Source organism: Sarcophilus harrisii, chromosome 3 (assembly GCF_902635505.1).
Source record: "Sarcophilus harrisii chromosome 3, mSarHar1.11, whole genome shotgun sequence".
NCBI lineage: Eukaryota > Metazoa > Chordata > Mammalia > Dasyuromorphia > Dasyuridae > Sarcophilus > Sarcophilus harrisii.
Window position 1 is genome coordinate 606844029 of NC_045428.1, and position 18239 is coordinate 606862267.

At 45.6% G+C, this 18239-nt stretch overlaps 1 protein-coding gene across 4 annotated transcripts; it reads right to left on the reverse strand.

Annotated features, from left to right (window-relative positions):
* Positions 1-3110: 3110 nt before the first annotated feature.
* LOC111720165 (zinc finger protein 260-like) lies at positions 3111-14791 on the reverse strand. Of its 4 annotated transcripts, none has more exons than XM_023501112.2 (6): positions 14487-14791; positions 13614-13779; positions 12444-12541; positions 11735-11861; positions 10522-10617; positions 3111-6246 (listed from the first exon to the last, which is right to left on the reverse strand). In XM_023501112.2, the coding sequence occupies exons 1-6, from the start codon at positions 14544-14546 to the stop codon at positions 4514-4516; spliced, it is 2280 nt and encodes a 759-aa protein (XP_023356880.1). In that variant the 5' UTR covers positions 14547-14791; the 3' UTR covers positions 3111-4513. The 4 variants fall into 4 exon arrangements, with proteins under 4 accessions (XP_023356880.1, XP_031819868.1, XP_031819870.1 ...); XM_031964008.1 differs by having other exon boundaries at positions 10522-10620; XM_031964010.1 differs by having other exon boundaries at positions 10522-10620; positions 13614-13783; positions 14487-14549.
* Positions 14792-18239: the final 3448 nt, after the last annotated feature.

Here is an 18239-nt window from a genome sequence, read left to right on the forward strand (position 1 = left end):
GTGTATTTCAAATACCCAGTGCTTATGGAGTCACATTGGTTTTTTATTTAATTTCTTAAAATTTTCGCCAGTTATATGTAAAAAAATGTTTACATTCATTTAAAAAACTGAGTTCAAAATTCTCTTCCTTCCTCAATAATTTCCCTCATTGAGAATACAAGCAATTTAATATGTTATACATGTGTAGTCATGCAAAACATTTCTATAATAATCATGTTGTGAAAGAAAACATAGATAAAACAAACATAAAATAAAGTAAGAAAAGGATGCTTCAGCCTGCATTCAGACACCATCAGTTTTTTCTCTGGGTATGGACAGCATTTTTCGAAGCTCCTTTAGAGTTATCTTGGATCATTGCATTGCTAAGAATAGTTATATCATTTGTAGCTCATTATCTTATATTACTGTTACTTTGCACACAGTGCATTTCATTTTGTTTGAGTTCAGGGAGGACTTTCCAAATTTTTCTGAGAGCATCCTGCTCATCACTTCTTAAAGAACAGTAGTATTCCATCATACTCACATAGCATAATTTATTTGGCCATCCCCCAGTTGAAAGGTATCCCCTCAATTTCCAATTCTTTGTCCCCCCAAAAAGCTATTATAAATAATTTTTTTGCACATATTGGCACTTTTCCTTTTTTTTAAATGTCCTTTGGGAGATAGATTTAGTCATGGTATTGCTAGGTCAAAGGGTACCATGGTTTTAAAGGCCTTTGAGCAAAGTTCTAAAATGCTCTGATTGATTCATTGATATTTCATTTTTCTCACATCTCCTCCAACATTTGTCCTTTTCCTTTTCTGTCCTTTTAGCCAATATAATAGATATGTTTTAGCACTTCAGGATTGTTTTAATTTGCATTTCTCCTATCAATACTCAGGTAGAGCATTTTTAAAAAATATGGCTGCTGATAGCTTCCTCTGAGCCACATTATTTGGTGGTAAGGTCATCCCAGAGATGGGAGACCACTTCCATATTGTTCTCAATCGACCATCCTTCAGCCCCTAATGGCAAACCCCAGGTAGAAGTCAATCCCTCTCAAGTCAAATTTCCAACTGAAGAAGAGGTTTTTGAATAGCATTAGGCAAGTTTTGTGTGGAAAGCACCTGGTACTGATTCTATTCCAGCTGAGACCTACAAGGCAGGATGTCCACTGAACAAACAAAAACTGAACGAACTTTTCAGGGCTGTATGACAAGAGGAGATTATCCCTGGGGAATTGAAGAATTCCTCCATTGTCCATCTCTCCAAAGGGAAAGGATTATAGTTTCAGTTAGAAGGTACCTACCTCTCTTAAAGTCTAGCTACTGTAAGTCAGAGTCCTCAAGAAAGATCTACCATGTATCTAATAAAGTCATTTAGCCTTGATTCCAATTAGGACAGTTCTGTACTTACTGGGGCATTTTATTCCATCTTTGAATCTTTTTTCCTTATGTCAAGATTAAATTGTCCCTTTGAAATTTCTATCCTGCTCCTAGTTTTACATTCTGTAACCATGCAAAGCCATGTTCACCAGGAGTTGTCTCTACTGAAAAGTTACTATTATTCCAAGACCCATGTGATGATCTCCACAAGACATGAACTTGTAGGCCCTCTATTGGAAAAAAATTTTCATCATTCTAATGTCTTTTAAAAATTGTATTGCATGGAAGTGAACACAGCTCTAGTCTGATTAGCAAAGAGTAAAATGTAAAATGGTTCTACAACTTCCAACTTTCAGGCAATGATGCAACCTTAATACATCCCCTTTATGCACTTCAAGACTGCATTAGGTTTTCTGAATGTTATATTGAGAATAAAATCTAGCAAAAAATAAAAAATAAAATCACCTGTTGCAAACAGCTGTTGATCCATTTCTCTGCTCTCACTGTGGAAGTTATGTTTTTAAAAACTTAAAAAGAAATACAAATGTAAGCTATACCATTTGAATATATAGTTCTGATGACAGTGGCTTTGTGGGCCACAGCTTGACCCAGTGTGTGATCAATGAGAAAAGAGAAATGTGGGTTGCATCCACTTTTACCCCAAGACAGTGGTGGGCTTGCTGCAAACACAGAGACATTACTCCCTTCAACTCCCCTATTGCTCTCACCATTGGCTATTAGAATCTAAACCCATAGAAGCACAATCAGCAGGAACCCAGAAAAATTAAAATTCCCTGCCCCCAACTCCCACCACCAAAACCCAAACCCCATCCCCTGGTCACTTACCAGAGCCCCTGAGCTTGGGAGCCAGGGAAGTCTTACTGTATACGCCACATAAGAGAGGACATGAATTATAACTATATTCTTTCTCCCCAAACATCCTTTTTTCTACAAGGATCTCTCCAGCCTGAGTCCTTCCTTGCTATCCTTGACTTACAAATTCATAATCTATTTACCTAAATAGGTGACTCTGTATCAGTCTTCATTCTCCTCCATGTCTCTGCAGCACTACTGACACTATTGATCTCTCTCTCTTCCTAGATTTACTTTTTCCTTGATGAGTTCTCTTACTTCTTCGGCTTGTGACTCCTTCCTCAAGTCTTTGACCCACAATTGCCATCCACATGATGTTCCCTAAATGTAAGTACTGCCCAGGGCAGTCTTCTGTGGACACTTGTTGCCTTTTTGTGGGGTTAATTATCATCCCTGTACAGATGACTCATAAAACATACCCAGGCCCAATGTGCCTTCTGCTCTCCAAGCCCATGTCATCAAAGACCTACTGAGCCTTTTGAATTGGATGCCCCATAGTTGTGGCCAAAGTCTAGCTCATTACCTTTCCTTAAAATACGATTGCTTTTCCAAACTTCCCTGTTTCCATCATTGTTTTGTAATCTGAGAGTCATGATTGTTTTTCCTTCTCTGTCCTACCCAATGAGCTGCCATATTTTGTTGTTCTTACCTCCCCAACACACCTCCATGCGTCTCCTGCCATCTCCCCGGTTCAGACCTTGGTCATCTCCCTTCTTCTAAAGCCTGCTACTTCATTTCCTTGCCAAAATCCATCTCACATGCAGCTTCCAAAATGATTTTCCTAAAGCAAACCCCTCCTTACACAGTAAACTCCAATGGCTCCCTACTGACTTTAGAATCAAACATTTCCTTTGTTTTTTTTTTAAATTGTATTTAAAAATAAGTATTTGTCAAAATCATTGCTGTTATTCAGTTATTTTTGTCATGTCTGCCTCTTCTGTGAAGTTGGGATTTTCTGGCAAAGGAGGGGTTTGTCACTTTCTTCTTCAGTGCAGTTTACAGATGAGTTTTCCTGACATCATCATAAAATAGTACATGTGAATGACGTCCAGATAAGTCAATCACTTATTTCTAAATAAAGTAATTTCATATATGTAGGGGGCATCCTCAAATGATTTTATTGCTTAGGAGTATACAATCAACACAATCAGATAGCTTTTTTTAAATTGCCAAGATCTTACCAGATCCAGATTCCAGCATTTGATATACCAACTATCCTTTCTAAATTTGAAGTTTTATAAACATGGGCATCTATGACCTTACTGGCTGTAGATAAAGATGTTAAAATAGTATGAGTCTGAGCATTCATTCCATGGGGCAATCCCCTTTAGAGCTTACAGTCTGATATCAATCCATTGATAACAACTCTGTGGGGACAAGTCTTTCCAATTGTTCTGAATCCATTAGATTGGCCTTTTGTGTACTCCAGGTTTTATCACCTTTTCCCATGAGGATTTATAAGAGGTTTTGCTGAAATGAAAAACTCAGTCACATCTACATTATTCCTCAATCTACACATTTTGTATATACTGTCAAGAAAAGGACCTAATTTCAAACTCGCATGATCTAGTCTTTAATAGTTTTTAAAAGATAAAATTCATTGGTATATTTTCTTTTTATACCACCTTCATTTCCAAATATATCCTTCCTTAACTTCCCCTCTAGTGGGCCATTTTCTGGAAGGTCAGGGGAAGTTAGAGTAGGGGAGAGAGCAATGAAAAGGAAGAAAAGGGGAAAAAAAAGTGATCAACAAAATAACCAAAACATAAATAAAGTATCAAAGAATAAGCAATATTAGGGCAATTTCCACAAAAAAGTGAAAGTGATGTTTTCCCCTCATTCTCTGGGACCATATTTGCAGATGGTTATTACCTAGAGTTCAGTCTCTTTTTGTTGTTCCTTCCATTTGCATTGTTGGAGCCATAATGTCGTCCTAGTTGTTTACCTCCTTCTGTATCCATGGTTTTCATATTTTCTAAATTTCTCATATTCTTCATTTCTTACGGCATAACAATGTCCCATCATATTCACATATAACAATTTGTTTAGTCATTTCCTATTTGCGGGCCACAGACTTTGGCATAACCTGATTGTGATAAAGCTATTTAGTACACTGAAAATGTCCCACTCCAAATATGAGTTTTCTGCTGTTTAATAAGGCTCTTGATTTTTCAGAAGCCCCTTTCCCACTCTTTATACTAAAATAGTTTCTCTAACATAGAAGTATTTTTATGGGATAGTAAAATATATACTCTGACTGCTGGCTTTCTCACATTCATTTACATTCAAAAAGTTTTAACCCAGTCTGAATTCTGTGATGGGTAATAAGACGTGCTTTCCTGCAGAAGCCTTTCCCAAATTCATTACATTCAAAATGTTTCACATCAGTCTGAGTTCTCTGATGTCTAATAAGGGCTTCCTTCTCACCGATGGCTTTGCCACATTCATCATATTCAAAGGGCTCTACTCCGCCATTAATTTCCTGACGGCCACCAAGGCAATTCTGGTTGAAGATTTTCTCACGTTGATTTTGTTCAAATTTCTTTCCACTGTGTATTTTCTGATGACTTTTGAGGTAACCCTTATGGCTGAATGTTTTCCCACATTCATTACATTTAAATGGTTTCTCTCCAGTATGGATTCTATGATGACTTTTAAGGTAACTCTTCTGGCTGAAGGCTTTCCCACATTCATTACATTCAAAGGGCTTCTCCCCAGCATGAATTCTCTTATGACTTTTAAGGTAACCCCTCTGGCTAAAAGCTTTTCCACATTCATTACACTCAACAGCTTTCACTCCAGTATGAGTTCTCCAATGAGTAATAAGGTATCCTTTCCGACGGAAAGCTTTCCCACATTCATTACATTCAAATGGTTTTTCTCCACTATGAATTTTTTTATGATTTTTAAGATAACCTTTCTGGCTAAAGGCTTTCCCGCATTCACTACATTCAAAAGGCTTCTCTTCAGTATGAATTTTCTGATGGCTTTTAAGGAAACGCTTCTGGTTGAAGGTTTTCCCACATTTATTACACAGAAAAGGTTTCATTCCAGTATGAGTTCTTTGGTGGCTCATCAGGTTTCCTTTCTGATTGAAGGCTTTTCCGCATTCATTACACTGAAATGGCTTCACTCCAGTATGAGTTATCTGGTGGCTTTTGAGCAATCTACTTTCACTGAAGCCTTTCCCACATTCATTACACTCAAAGGGTTTTACTCCTGCATGAATTCGATGATGTGCATTGAGATTTCCCCTCACACTAAAGGCTTTCCCACATTCGTTACATTCAAAGGGCTTCACTCCAGTATGGGTTCTCTGATGACTTTTGAGTTTTCCTCTCTCACTGAAGGCTTTCCCACAATCACTACATTTAAAAGGTCTCTCTCCAGTGTGAATTCTAGTGTGTTTAGTCAAACTTCCCCTGTGGTTAAAGGCTTTTCCACATTCGTCACATTTATAATGTTTCTTTCCAATTCCACTTTTCTCATGTCCGGTAAGATCTGATCTTCCATTCAAGGCTTTTCCACATTCATTATGTTCATGTAGCTTTTCTCCATTATTTATTTGATGAAATTTAATTAAGTCCGATTGGTAATTGAAAGGCTTCTTGCATTTGTCATATTTAGAAAGATTCTTTTCTAAGGATAATGCATTAGATGTAATGAAGTTTAAAAAATTCCATAAGCTCTTTCCAAATGTTGGAGATTTATGAATACTCTTTCTTGTGGCACTTCTGTGGAGTGGAACAGAGACCGAGCCCAGACTCAAACTTCTCCCAAATGTATTACAGAGAGGTACATTAAAAGTTGTTTTAGGAATGGCTGTTACTTGTCTGGACCATCTTCCTTGGTTGTCCTTGTGTCTTTCTAAGTTGAAATGAATTTCTCTTTTCATGGAATACCAGGAAGTATCTTTTGGCAGAATTTTGTTGGGTGAGGTTCCCATCCAACTGTCTGACATCAGACTTGAGGCCTTCATTTCACATTGTATCTCCTGACCGAGGGAACCTGAAAGAGATTGTTTTAGAAATGTCACTAGCCACTATTCTCTATGTTGAAAGAAAGGAAACTGCTTCAGAGTGAGTTCTGGTTTCTAGTTCTTCCATCAGGGAAAAAGATTCTCAATCTAGACTATTATAGAACAAAGATTATTTTAGGAAGAATTGAAGCCAAAGAGACTTGAGGACACAGTAACAGAATACCTAGCTGCCTAACACTAAATGACTTTTACTTCAGGGAAGTGAAAGACTCTAGAGAAATTACTTAAACAATTATTGTTAATTGGGTATGTTATCTTCTGATGACTAGAATAGTGGAAAACCACAAAAGAAGGGGAACAGAGTTCAAAACATTACACAAATGGAAAATAATCTGGCATCTCTGTGTATAAAAGTGACAAATCTGGAAGACCAAGCAATTAGAAACAATTTAAGAATTATTAAACTTTCTCAAAATTGTGAAGAACAAACATCTTTGTATTTTTCAGGAATATATCACAGATGCAATATTTTTAATCATATAACATAATTTTTAAAACCACCAAGAAAATGAAGAATTTCAAGTAGTATATGACTTACACAAAATTTTCTCTCAAAAGAAGAAATCAGAGGTTGTCATAATTAAATGAAATAGGCAACCTGTGTTTTTAAGCCCTGTCTTTGATCAGACTTGAATGAAGACATACGTAGCAAGCTAATCAAATCTGACAATAACAAAGAGCTGGGAGAGATAGCTAATGGAGAGGATGGTTAGAACTGAACAAGATCTCAATAGGCCTTAAGAAGGGTTTAAATAAGAAGAAATGTTAATAGACATAAAAGTCTCACATTTGGATAGAAAAACAACTCTGAATATAAAATGGGGAGGCAGGCCGAAAGCAGTTCATCTCAAAAATAGAAGAGGTTTAAATAAATCATGAGATCAACATGAGCAAACAAGTTTGCTTTCTTAGTTTGCATTACAGCAGCTAGAAGTACAGTGGAGAAAGTGCTGGGGTCTGGAAGCAGGAGACCTGGAGGTCAAATTCTGCTTCAGACTCTTCCTTGCTTGATGACATTGGACAAGTCACTTAACCTCAGTTTTCTGGTGAGTGCAAAATGGGGGGAAAAGACTTACCTCATAGAATTGTGAGGATCAAATGAGATAATATCTCTAAAAACAGGTTAGTACATTTAGAAAGTGCAGCATGAAAACGGATTTCCTTGTCCTCCAAAGGGGACCCCAGGCTGTGAAAGGTGATAGTTCTGCCCTGGTCTAACCCTATCTATGGTACGATGTTCACTTCTAGGGGCCCCATGAAGGGCAGATGACTACAGAACCAGAACACTCAAAGAAGGGCCATCAGCGAGCATGGTGAATGCCCCGTTATCATCTCACCCTAGAACTAGGAGGAGGATTTCAGAATGATGAAGAGAAGGCTTATGGGGGGGGGGGACATATGAGTCATCTTCAATTATCTAGAGGATTCTCATGTTTTAGAGTTGGAAAGAAGGTGCAGGAAGCCTGAAGAAGCTCCAAGGTAAGTCTAGCTTGATGTAAAGAAAGACTTGTTAGCAATCAGAGCTTTCCAGAAGCTCAGGTCCCTCTTCCTGGAGGGTCTTCCCTAAGGGCTGGGCGACTGCTTGTTTGACATCTCCCACAGCAGCGAGAGATGGAGAGTCCTGGCCAGGCGACACTGCGAGTCATAAAGTTAGAAGGGAGCATCAGGCTGTTCAGGTCAAAGGGGATGAACTTGACTGTTAGCAAAATCACTTTTCAGCAGCCATGTGGGGAGGATGGGCTGGAATGGGGAGAGAAACAAGGTCGGGAGACTGCGGAGATGGCTTTTGCCATGGTCCAGATGATGAGGGGCTGAACTAGGGTGAGGGCACTGGAGAAGAGGACAGAGGTGGAAGATGTTGGTGAGGGCATCCGAGAAGAAGATAGGGGCAGAAGATGTTGGGAGAGCAGAAATTTGGACAGCTGAAATATGGACAGCATATATATGAGGGAGAAAATTTGTGAAAATGGAGACCAAAAGAAAGATAATGTCATTGGCAGAAATAATTTAGAGAAAAGTGGATTTTATGGGAAAGAGAATAACCTGTTTGCAGTAATTTGAATTTAAGATACTTAGGGGATATCTTGTTTGAAATATCACTGGGTATTTGGAGATGCTGCGCACTGGAGATACTCAGAAGGATAAAAGATACATATATAGACTGGAGAATCATCCACATAGAGATAATTAAAGTTTTGACAGCTGATTAGGTCATAAAATGAGAGAAGAGAAGAGAAAGGGGTTCATCAGGTGATTACAATGAACACTTACCATTGAGGACACAAAAATATGGATGACTGAGAAGGGGGGATGCTGGGGAGAGGGAAGAGAAGCCAGAGAAAGTGAGCGGGACCAGAGCCCAAGTGGGTAGTGATTTACGGCAGCAAATGCTGAGGAAAACAGAAGGAGGAAGGGTCAGAGCAGTGACTTTAAATTAGCAGCTTAAAGTGAGCAGGAAAGTCAGTCACACTTCGGAGAGATGAAAGGCAAATGCAAAGAGAAAAAGGGAAAAAATGGAGTATCAAAGATTTGTGAAAGAGAAAGGGTAAAAGGGAATAGTCTGAGGGGATGGAGGTGTCTCTAATGGTTTTTAAGAATAGGAGAGAATTGGTCTTGTTTGTAGGCTGTAGGGAAAATTTGAGAGAAAAATAGGGATGACTGCAGGAGAAATCTGGAGAAGGGACGGCATAAGGAACAAACTCCAATAAAAGCAAGAAGGGGGACACTGTTAAATGATCTTAAGATGCAGCCAAGGGGAGAAGGAATTTATAGTGAATGGCCTCTTCTCAGTGAACTATGGGGAGAGGGTCTCAGTAGAGACAGGGAGGCAGAAACAATAAAATCCCCAACCCCCATCACTCAATAAACTGGAAAACATCAATTACACAAGAAAAGACACCACATCTGACAAGATTTACTCAGAACCCTAAGAAGTAATTACATCTCATCCCATTTAAAACAGTAAACAACCTCAACAGTAATGGTCATGCCATTCAAAACGTAGGTGATCAAGTTCCCTTCTTTTCATGAAAAAGAGACCGTAGGAATTATTTAAAGAAGCAACACAACATAGCAATGGCCACCAGAAAGTATTCTAGGCTTCCCATTGTGAAAATTCAAATAAAATGAATACTAAGATGAATCACATTTTGAAAATTCAAAATTATAAAACTTAATGCTGGATTATGTGAATGTTCATAATAGTAAAGAAAAATTATAATTTAAAAGTTTAATGCTGGTGGGATTGGGGAAAAATTGACAAATATAAATTGCTAAAGGTAAGAAATGGTAGCATCTTTTGGCAAAGTAAATTCAGTAGACTACAGCAAAATTACAAAAGCTGTTCCTACCCTGGGATGCAGGGATGCTATCAATCAGTCACCAGGTGGGACTCGTGGGGAGGCCACCAAGAATATCCTAAGGGTGCTATCGATAAGGAGACAAAGACGTTCCCCTGCAAAAGGCTAAGAAGACTATTATTTGTAATAACAAAAACGTTAAAATAAGCCGTATGTCCAATAACGACCAGGGGCAAAGGAAATTGTTACATGGTTTTAATGTATGGAATTAGGACATAAGAAAATAGAGATGAGAAGAATAATAATTATGAGAAAACTCATTAGAAATGAGAGAGAAGGGAAAACAGAATTAGTGCCTACAAAGCCTTATGATGTGAAAAACAGTAAATATGGCGATTCTGAAATCTAAGAAACACAGAAGCAAAGAGTTTACAAATAGCCCAGGATACAAATGGGACCTTTGCTGTACTATGCTATTCAAGTTAGCGGCGTGAGTTAACTCTGGCTCCCTCAGTTTTCTCATCTATGAAATGAGTTTGATGAAAGCGCCCATCTCCTAGGGCTGCTGTGAGTGTGCGAGTGTGTTGTATGAATGTGTATGCGAGTGTGTGTGTATATGAATGTGTGAGTGAATTATGAGAGTGTGAGAGTGAGTGTATGTGTGTGTGCTGCGAGTGTGAATGTGTGAGTGCACACACACACACACACACACACACACACATAAATATACACCCACCCACTATCTGTCCATACAGGCACTATGTCTATCCGTGCTTGAATATGTTGCCAGTTCTAAACTTGATAAACTCTAAAAATAAAAGTTTTATAAAAATAAAAGTGCTAAAAAATAAAAAGAATTCTGGAGCCTCTCCTCCCACACAGAGCCTGATGGAGGTGGAGGGGAGCAGCCTCTGGGGGAGGTCGGGTATGGCCACCTGCACTCACCTGGACAGCGTCTTCTTGGGAAGTCCTGTCCAGGCCACCGTGGTGCTTCGCCGCCCCCCAACAGGGAGATCATGTCCAGTTTGGAGATGGGCAGCCCTGCTGGCACAGAGAGAAATGGCTAAGTGCCGGGACAGAAAACCCTGTGAGAATTCAACTCTACTCTGGGAGGAAGGTGGCTTGGACAGAGGCTGAAGGAGGTCCTTGGGAGGTCCCGGGCGCTGTGTCTCAAAGTGGGGGAGGGGGGTCTGGGGGAGATTCAGAAGGAACACGAGCACCGGACCCACTGAAGAAATGGAAGTGAATCCATTTCAGTGAATCCTGGCACTTATTAAGTGGTCACTGGGCCTTGCCCCTGGGGCTGGGAATAATGAACACTGAAGAACAGTCCCTGGCTGCCCAGGACCTTCTACTCCATCAAGGGCCTCAATGTGTGCACGGAGGCAGAAATGAAATAAAAACAAATTAACTTTGGGGAAGAGGAGCTGCTATGTCATGTAGGCCATGGCGGCTGAGCGAGAAGTAAGCTGGGGGGTGGGGGGGAAGACAAGCAGAATTTGGGTCAGAAACATCTCCTGGGGGAAAAGCAAATAGACAAGTCCTGTGGTGGGAGAACGCCCCAAGGAATAAGCCTGGACGTCGGTTGGCTCCCTTTAGGAGGAGGGCTGGAGAATGGTGGAGCTTTGGGGCTCCCCTTAGGAGGGGGGCTGGGAAGTGGTGGCGCTTTGGGGTTAAGGGAGAGATGTGTGGCCATAATGGGGGCTTCTGACCTCAGACACTCTCCTCCCACTCAGGGAGCCCCTCAGGGCTGCCCCTGCCCACAGAATGGTCCCGGGGAATACAAGATAAGGTCGCACAATCCTTCTGTGCCTTCTGGAACCTCCTCTGGGGCCAGAATGGGGCCAGGCGAAGCGCCAAGGGAAGTCCTGGAAGGGAGCCTCGGGTGGCGGCTGAGGGAGAGAAAGCGGGGCAGGTCGGGAAGAAGCGCTCCCTTCATTCCCCAGGGAACTCAGTGAGACCGTCCGGGGCCACGCAGGGTCTCCCACTTGTGCCAAAGGCCTTGGCTGGGGAAGCGGCCACAGAAGCTCTCTAAGACGGAAGAGCGCTGGTGCCTCCATGCTAAGGAGCCCCAGATGTGCCTGGGGGAGCTTCAGGGGGCTAGAGCCCGGGGAGGAAGAAGCTCTGGGGCTTGTCCCCAGGGGGTCCCTCTGCTCACCCACAGAGACCAGGTGCTCCAAGGTCTCCAGCATCACGTGCCCGTACAGGGCCCTCTGCGCAGGCGTCAGCAGTCTCCACTCCTCCCAGGTGAAGTGCACGGCCACGTCCCGCAAGGTCACTGGGTCCTGAATCAAACACATGGCTGCTCACCCTGGGCACAGGAGCTCCGGGGAAGGGATTATTTCATGTCAAACCCTGAGGGACGACGGCGGCTCTGTGCCAGACTCACTGGGCCGTGTCTTAGGATCCCTGGCAAGGGCTTCCACCAGTGAGCCCCAGCAGGTCACCCACGGGCCTAATCTCTGTAGCAGAACAAACGGCACCGCCTCTCACAACCGGAGCCCAGAGCCGGCACCGGCCATCCGGCCGCGAAAGCCTGATCCGCACGTGCACCCATTCTTGTGACTGGTACCGTGGCAGGTTCACTCAGGAGCTCCCACACCTCAGAGGCATTGAGGTGGCTCTCTAACAGAACCCAGGCTCTCCCAAAGCCGCGGCCCAAACTGAGCTTTAATCCCAAATAGAGCCCCTTTGTCTTCAGGCTGTCTGGGCCCCAAGCTGCTGCCGGGTTCCCCTTCTGAAAGGCACCCCCCGGCACCTGGCATACCCCAGGTGGGCTGGGGGCCGCCGCAGGAACATCCTTGGGGTACGCGGTCCATGGGGGGGTGGAGGTGGGGAGGGGGAAGGGACTTTTTCCTAGCGCTCACCTGCAAGCCAGCTGCCACAGGCTCAGAGGGCCCTTCTTCCTCCTCCTCCTCCTCCTCCTCCTCCTCCATGGGGGTCCTGTCCAGGGGAAGGGCGGGGCCTGAAACACACTTGACCACATCAGCAGAAAGAAGCCAGAGACTCCTCCGAGCGGCAGATGTCGGCCCTGACTGTCCCGTCCTACAGACACTGCAGAGGGCAGCCATTTCCTTCCCCGGCTTATTAGACAGAAAAGGAAACCGAGTCAGATGGTGTGCAGGGCCTTGCGAACCGTCACACGGCTGTAAGTGCCTGAGGCTGGATTTGAACTCGGGTCTTCCAGTTGCTCCTCTCTACACCTTCAGTCCTCCAGCTCCCTCCTCCCTCTGCTGACCAAACCAGGAACTACTCACTGTCTGTGTGGGCACCAGGCCCAGTCTGAGCCCCTTGCCCGGGAGGGGCCGCTGGGTGGCACAGTGGTCAGAGCACCGGCATGGGGTCAGGAAGATCTGAGTTCAAATCCAGACTCAGACACTAACTGTGTGATTCTGGGCCACTCACTGCACCCCGTCTGCCTCGGCTTCCTTGCAGGTAAATAGCGGAGGACAGGGCCATGTCCTCTAGTTTCTCTGCCAAGGAAAGCCCAGGGACAGGGTGGGAGTGGGGGTCCGAGGGGCTCATCTGGGCCTGGCAGGCCCCCCTCCTTCCCTGCTCCTCTACAAGCCAAGCGCCTGAGGGCAGGACTGCCCAAGCTAGCCAGCCGGGCGCATGCAGTAGGCACTTAATCAGTGTTTACTGGATTGGAAAACAATTCCATTGACCCACCATTTATTAAACACCTACTAGGTGCAGGCACCACCGGGGGGAGGGGGCGGTCCTAACAAAACAGAACTCTGACTTAACTTTGGGGACGGGAGCCCCCCACTGTGCTGTCAGCAAAGGTCTCCCAGAGCATGGGGGGTTAGGGTTAAGGAGCTGAAGGGGGAATAATATAAGGGGGCTGGAGGGGGGACAGTATGGCAACAGCTTGAGGGCTGGAGGAGGGACATTATGGGGGACTAAGGAGGGACAGCACGGGGAAGGCGGGACTGGAGATCTGCTGCAACGGCTCACTGGTAGGAAGGTGACTCATACAGCAGGTGCCTAATGAGTGCAGGCTGAGGGACAGCTCCCTGTCTGTAGAGGATTTGTACCTCTCTTCCGCGGCGTCGGGTCCCGAGGCTGAACAGTCAGTGGCTCCTGAGCGCAGAGCGCCTTCCTCCCCAGCCACATGGTCAGGCCGGGGAGGCTGCAGGAGGGGGGGTCTCCGGGGAGTCTTTTCTTGGGGCTGGGGTCCTTCACCTCCCTTGAGGCTTGAGCCTGGCTGGGGGTGCAAAACACGGGTGATGCCGAGCAGGACCCTCTCCTCTCATTGGGGCACTGGGGGGGGATGTGTGTGGGGGGGTAGGATCCCCCTCCCAGGGCTACCTCGGGGGCCCCAAACCCCTCCCAGGGCTAACTCAGGGACCCAGGACCCCCACCCACGGATAACTCGGGGGGGTTCCAGGGCTGTCACCCTGATGCGCACCAGAAAGCTTGGGGAGCTCCCCCGCTCCAAGGTCTCTGAGGGCCCCGCCCCCGGGAGGGCCTTCCCTAAGGAAATGAACGCAGGCTCGGGACACATATGGCGCCAGTTCTATGCAGGCACACAACAGGTGCCCCTCCCCAAACCGGGGGCAGCCCCTGGGGGCGTCTGCAGGGCCGGCGCCTCTGGGCCAGCCCCTCGCCCCGCCTGCCTCATCGGTATGACGGGGGTCCTAGCCACGCCCCCCTCCTTTCCCCGGTGGGCGTGCCCGGCACACAGCAGGCGCCTACTGCGTGCTTGCCCCGCCCCCCAGCAGGCTCCCACCCTCACGCCCCAGTAACGCGCAGCTCTGGGTCCCAAGGGCAGGTTTATGCGGCGCGCTCTTGTGCACGCTCGCTCGCAGGACACCAAGAGACCACCGCGACGCGCATACGCACACACGCACACGTTCAAAGCGCGCGCGCGCATCCCCCTCCCCCAACCTCGTATACCCCGTACTCACTGGTCCGGGCTGCTGGGTCGCGAGAAACCGCCGTCCTAAGGCCGCGATCGTTGTACGCATGCGTACTGACGGGAAGCCACACGCAGAGGCAAGAGCGGGGGCAGGACGCTGCGCGTGCGCACCGCACTCTCCTCGCGCTCAACCTGAAGGGGCCAGAGCAGGCATGCGCATTCACTCATTCTCTCCCTCCGCCTCCCCAGGGCTCTGTCCCAGAAGCAAAGTTTAGGAAACGGGCCCAGGAGAAAGACGATTTCCCACAATGCATCTGGCTTCTCAACCGTTCACCATCCATGGTCAGTTTGCCCAGGCTTTCTGGGAATTGGAGTCAAGGGGAGTGAGGGCGCGGCCTCAATGACCCCACCCTCCCCGAGGGAGGGGAAAATTGGACTTCAAATCCCAGAGGGCTTCGGGACCCGCCTTCCTTCCGACGCCTTCCACTTTCTGAGTCTGCGCACTAGGAGGAGCCGCGCATCTCGGAGTGGAGCCGAGTAATTTCGGGCTGGGAAATTTGCTTTCCTCTTTCTTTCAAAAGCCCGAGTGCCTCCGGTCCGGCGTCAGTCACGTTACGCGCCCGCCACGTGACAGGTAAACCCTGGAGAGGCAACGGTGGAGAAGGCGGGCCCCGCCCTCCAGGAGCTTACAGTCTAATCTCCGCTTTCCGGGGGAGGCCGCTCTGTGTCGCTTCCCCAAGTCCTTCGGGCTTTGTTAACGTGACCTTCGCTTGCCGATCGCGGGGAGGCTCTGTCGGCGGTGTCGCTCTGTCGGCGGTGTCGCTCTGTCGGCGGTGTCGCTCTGTCGGCGGTGTCGCTCTGTCGGCGGTGTCGCTCTGTCCGCGGTGTCGCTCTGTCGGCGGTGTCGCTCTGTCGGCGGTGTCGCTCTGTCGGCGGTGTCGCCCTGCCGGCGGTGTCGCCCTGCCGGCGGTGTCGCCCTGTCGGCGGTGTCGCCCTGTCCGCGGTGTCGCCCTGTCCGCGGTGTCGCCCTGTCCGCGGTGTCGCCCTGTCCGCGGTGTCGCCCTGTCCGCGGTGTCGCCCTGTCCGCGGTGTCGCCCTGTCGGCGGTGTCGCCCTGTCCGCGGTGTCGCCCTGTCCGCGGTGTCGCCCTGTCGGCGGTGTCGCCCTGTCGGCGGTGTCGCCCTGTCGGCGGTGTCGCCCTGTCCGCGGTGTCGCCCTGTCCGCGGTGTCGCCCTGTCCGCGGTGTCGCCCTGTCCGCGGTGTCGCCCTGTCGGCGGTGTCGCCCTGTCGGTGGTGTCGCCCTGTCGGCGGTGTCGCCCTGTCGGCGGTGTCGCTCTGTCGGCGGTGTCGCTCTGCCGGCGGTGTCGCTCTGTCCGCGGTGTCGCTCTGTCGGCGGTGTCGCTCTGTCCGCGGTGTCGCTCTGTCCGCGGTGTCCGCCTCTGTTCTTTTATCCGCTTTGTTTCTAACCCTTTTTAAATTTTATACGGAATGAACCAAGCAGGTCCGTAACCAGTGCAACAAAAAGATTGTACGGGAAAGTTCGGGTTCGCCTTGTACAGCTTGCTGTCCTTCTTTGCCCCTACAAGGTCGTGTAAACTTTCGTTTTCTTTTTTCTCCCCTCTCCCTCTGCCCACGCTGTGCGCGTGTGAATAGAACTGTTTCGTACATACTTACATCTGTCCCTTTTATTCTCTGCACGTAGATACATCCGGATGTATTTCTTACAAGACTAGTGCTCTCTCTCTATTTGTTTTTCTATAATAATTCTCTCTCTCTCTCCAGTTCTTTGTCATCACAAAGTACAGCTGGTATAATAAAACAACGTTTAAAATTTATTATTATTTATAATGAAAACTGTGAAAAAAAAAACCAGAAAAGATTTAGGGGTGCAAGATCTTAGACTGAATTATAAGATGATTATCAAAACTGTCTGGTACTAGCTAAGAAATAAAAAGCCAGGCCAATGGAATAGAGCTAGACATGCAATTTTCTGCAACAAATAAGCCTAATAGTCTTGTATTTGATAGGTGTAAAGATTTAAGGTTTTGGAATAAGATTTCCTTATTTGGTAAAAAAATTGTTGGGAAAAATGGAAAGCAATATGGCAGAAACTGGGCCAATATCTCAAATTATTTATTAAGAAAAGGTAAAAATGGATGCATGATTTAGATATAGATGTAAGAACTAGAATAACATGGAACATATTTATTATCAAATTTATGGAGGGTTGAACACTTTACAGTAAATGAGAAACAGATCAAAGTTAGATATAAAATGGATGATTTCAATGATATTAAATTGAAAATTTTGTACAAATAAAACAAATAGAGCCAAGATTAAAAGGAAAGCAGAAAATTAAGGAAAACTTTTATATTCTTAAAGAAGATTTAAATGACATTATTATGTTAGAATTGAGGTGCAGTGTGTCTGACTGGCTGATCAGACCAATGTAAGCTCAGAACACTCTGCCACAGGTCAGGCCCAAATAGTCCCTATGAACATTTGGGGTGGATTCTCTAACTTTGTGCATCCGAGTTTCTTTTGAGCTAATTCAATTCTGCTTTGATCATAGAGCACAGCCCCTTCTCTGATGAGGGCACTCCATTCTTCATGGTCTTGTGCTGTCTCCTATAGCATACAATCCATTCTTGTATCCCCTTTTCTGACCCCCTTGTGAGTACTTTCTCTGTGTGAATTCATCTGACATTTGAACAATGTGGCCAGCCCAATGGAGTTGGGCCCTCTGCAGAAGAGCTGGAATGCTGAGCACTTTAATTAAGGACCTCAGGGTCTGGTCCCTGATCCTGCCAGGTGATCCTCAGAATCTTCCTAAGACAATTCAAATGGAAGTAATTCAGTTTCCTGGAGTGACGATGGTGGACTGACCAGGTTTCACGGAATGCAGCAATGAGGTTAACACAAGGGTTCTGCAGATCTTCAGTCTGGTGGTCAGTCTAATACCTCTCCTCTCCCACGCGTACCTTTGGAGCCTCCAGATATGGAACTAGCTTTGGCAATGTCTGTGTCAACCTCTTTATCACTGTGGACATCCATGGAAAGTAGACTGCCAAGGTGAGAACTTAGTGCCAGCATTCTAAGCTTCCCCATTCACTGCACCCAATGGATCCACATATGGATGATATGATGCTGGCTGATGGAGTACCTGGGTTTTCTTGGTGTTAATTGGTAGACCAAAATTAGCACAAGCAACAAAGAACTGATCCATGCTTCGTTACATCTCCTCTTGGGATGCTGCATTGTGTGCACAATGATCTGCAAACAAAAAATCTGCGTGACTGGGCAAAATAGCTTATCGAATACATGTGTCATATATACCTATACACACATACGCACACACACACATATTTAAAGCACCATGTCATATCTATAAGAATACAAATCATTCTCCAATTGATAAACAGCTAAAGAATATGAACAGTTTTCCAAAGAAGAAATTCAAACAATTTTTAGTCACATGAAAAAAAATCTAAGTCATTATTGAGTTGAGAAATGCAAATTAAAACAATGTTGAGATTTCGTTTTACAGCTACAAGATTGGCTAAAATGATAGATAGAAGGGGGAAGTGACAAATGCTGGAGAGGATATAGAAAAAGTTGGGACATTAATGTATTTTTGGTGGAATTTTGAACTGATTGAACCATTTAGGAGAACAATCTGGAATTATACTAAGAGCGTCATTAAACTACTTAGACTCTTTGACTTACAATTCCACTATTTGGTCTATTTCTAAAAATGATGAGGGAAAAAGCAAGAAGAACCTGTGTATTCTAAAATATTTATA

Excerpts from the sequence above, each read along its gene's own strand:
- LOC111720165 (XM_031964008.1), bottom strand. The coding sequence starts at position 14,546 with ATGCGTACAACGATCGCGGCCTTAGGACGGCGGTTTCTCGCGACCCAG. Across the intron at positions 11,862-12,443 it reads CTGTGGCAGCTGGCTTGCAG|GACCCAGTGACCTTGCGGGA; the intron begins GTGAGCGCTAGG and ends TGTTTGATTCAG. Across the intron at positions 6,247-10,521 it reads CCCAAGAAGACGCTGTCCAG|GTTCCCTCGGTCAGGAGATA; the intron begins GTGAGTGCAGGT and ends AATCTCTTTCAG.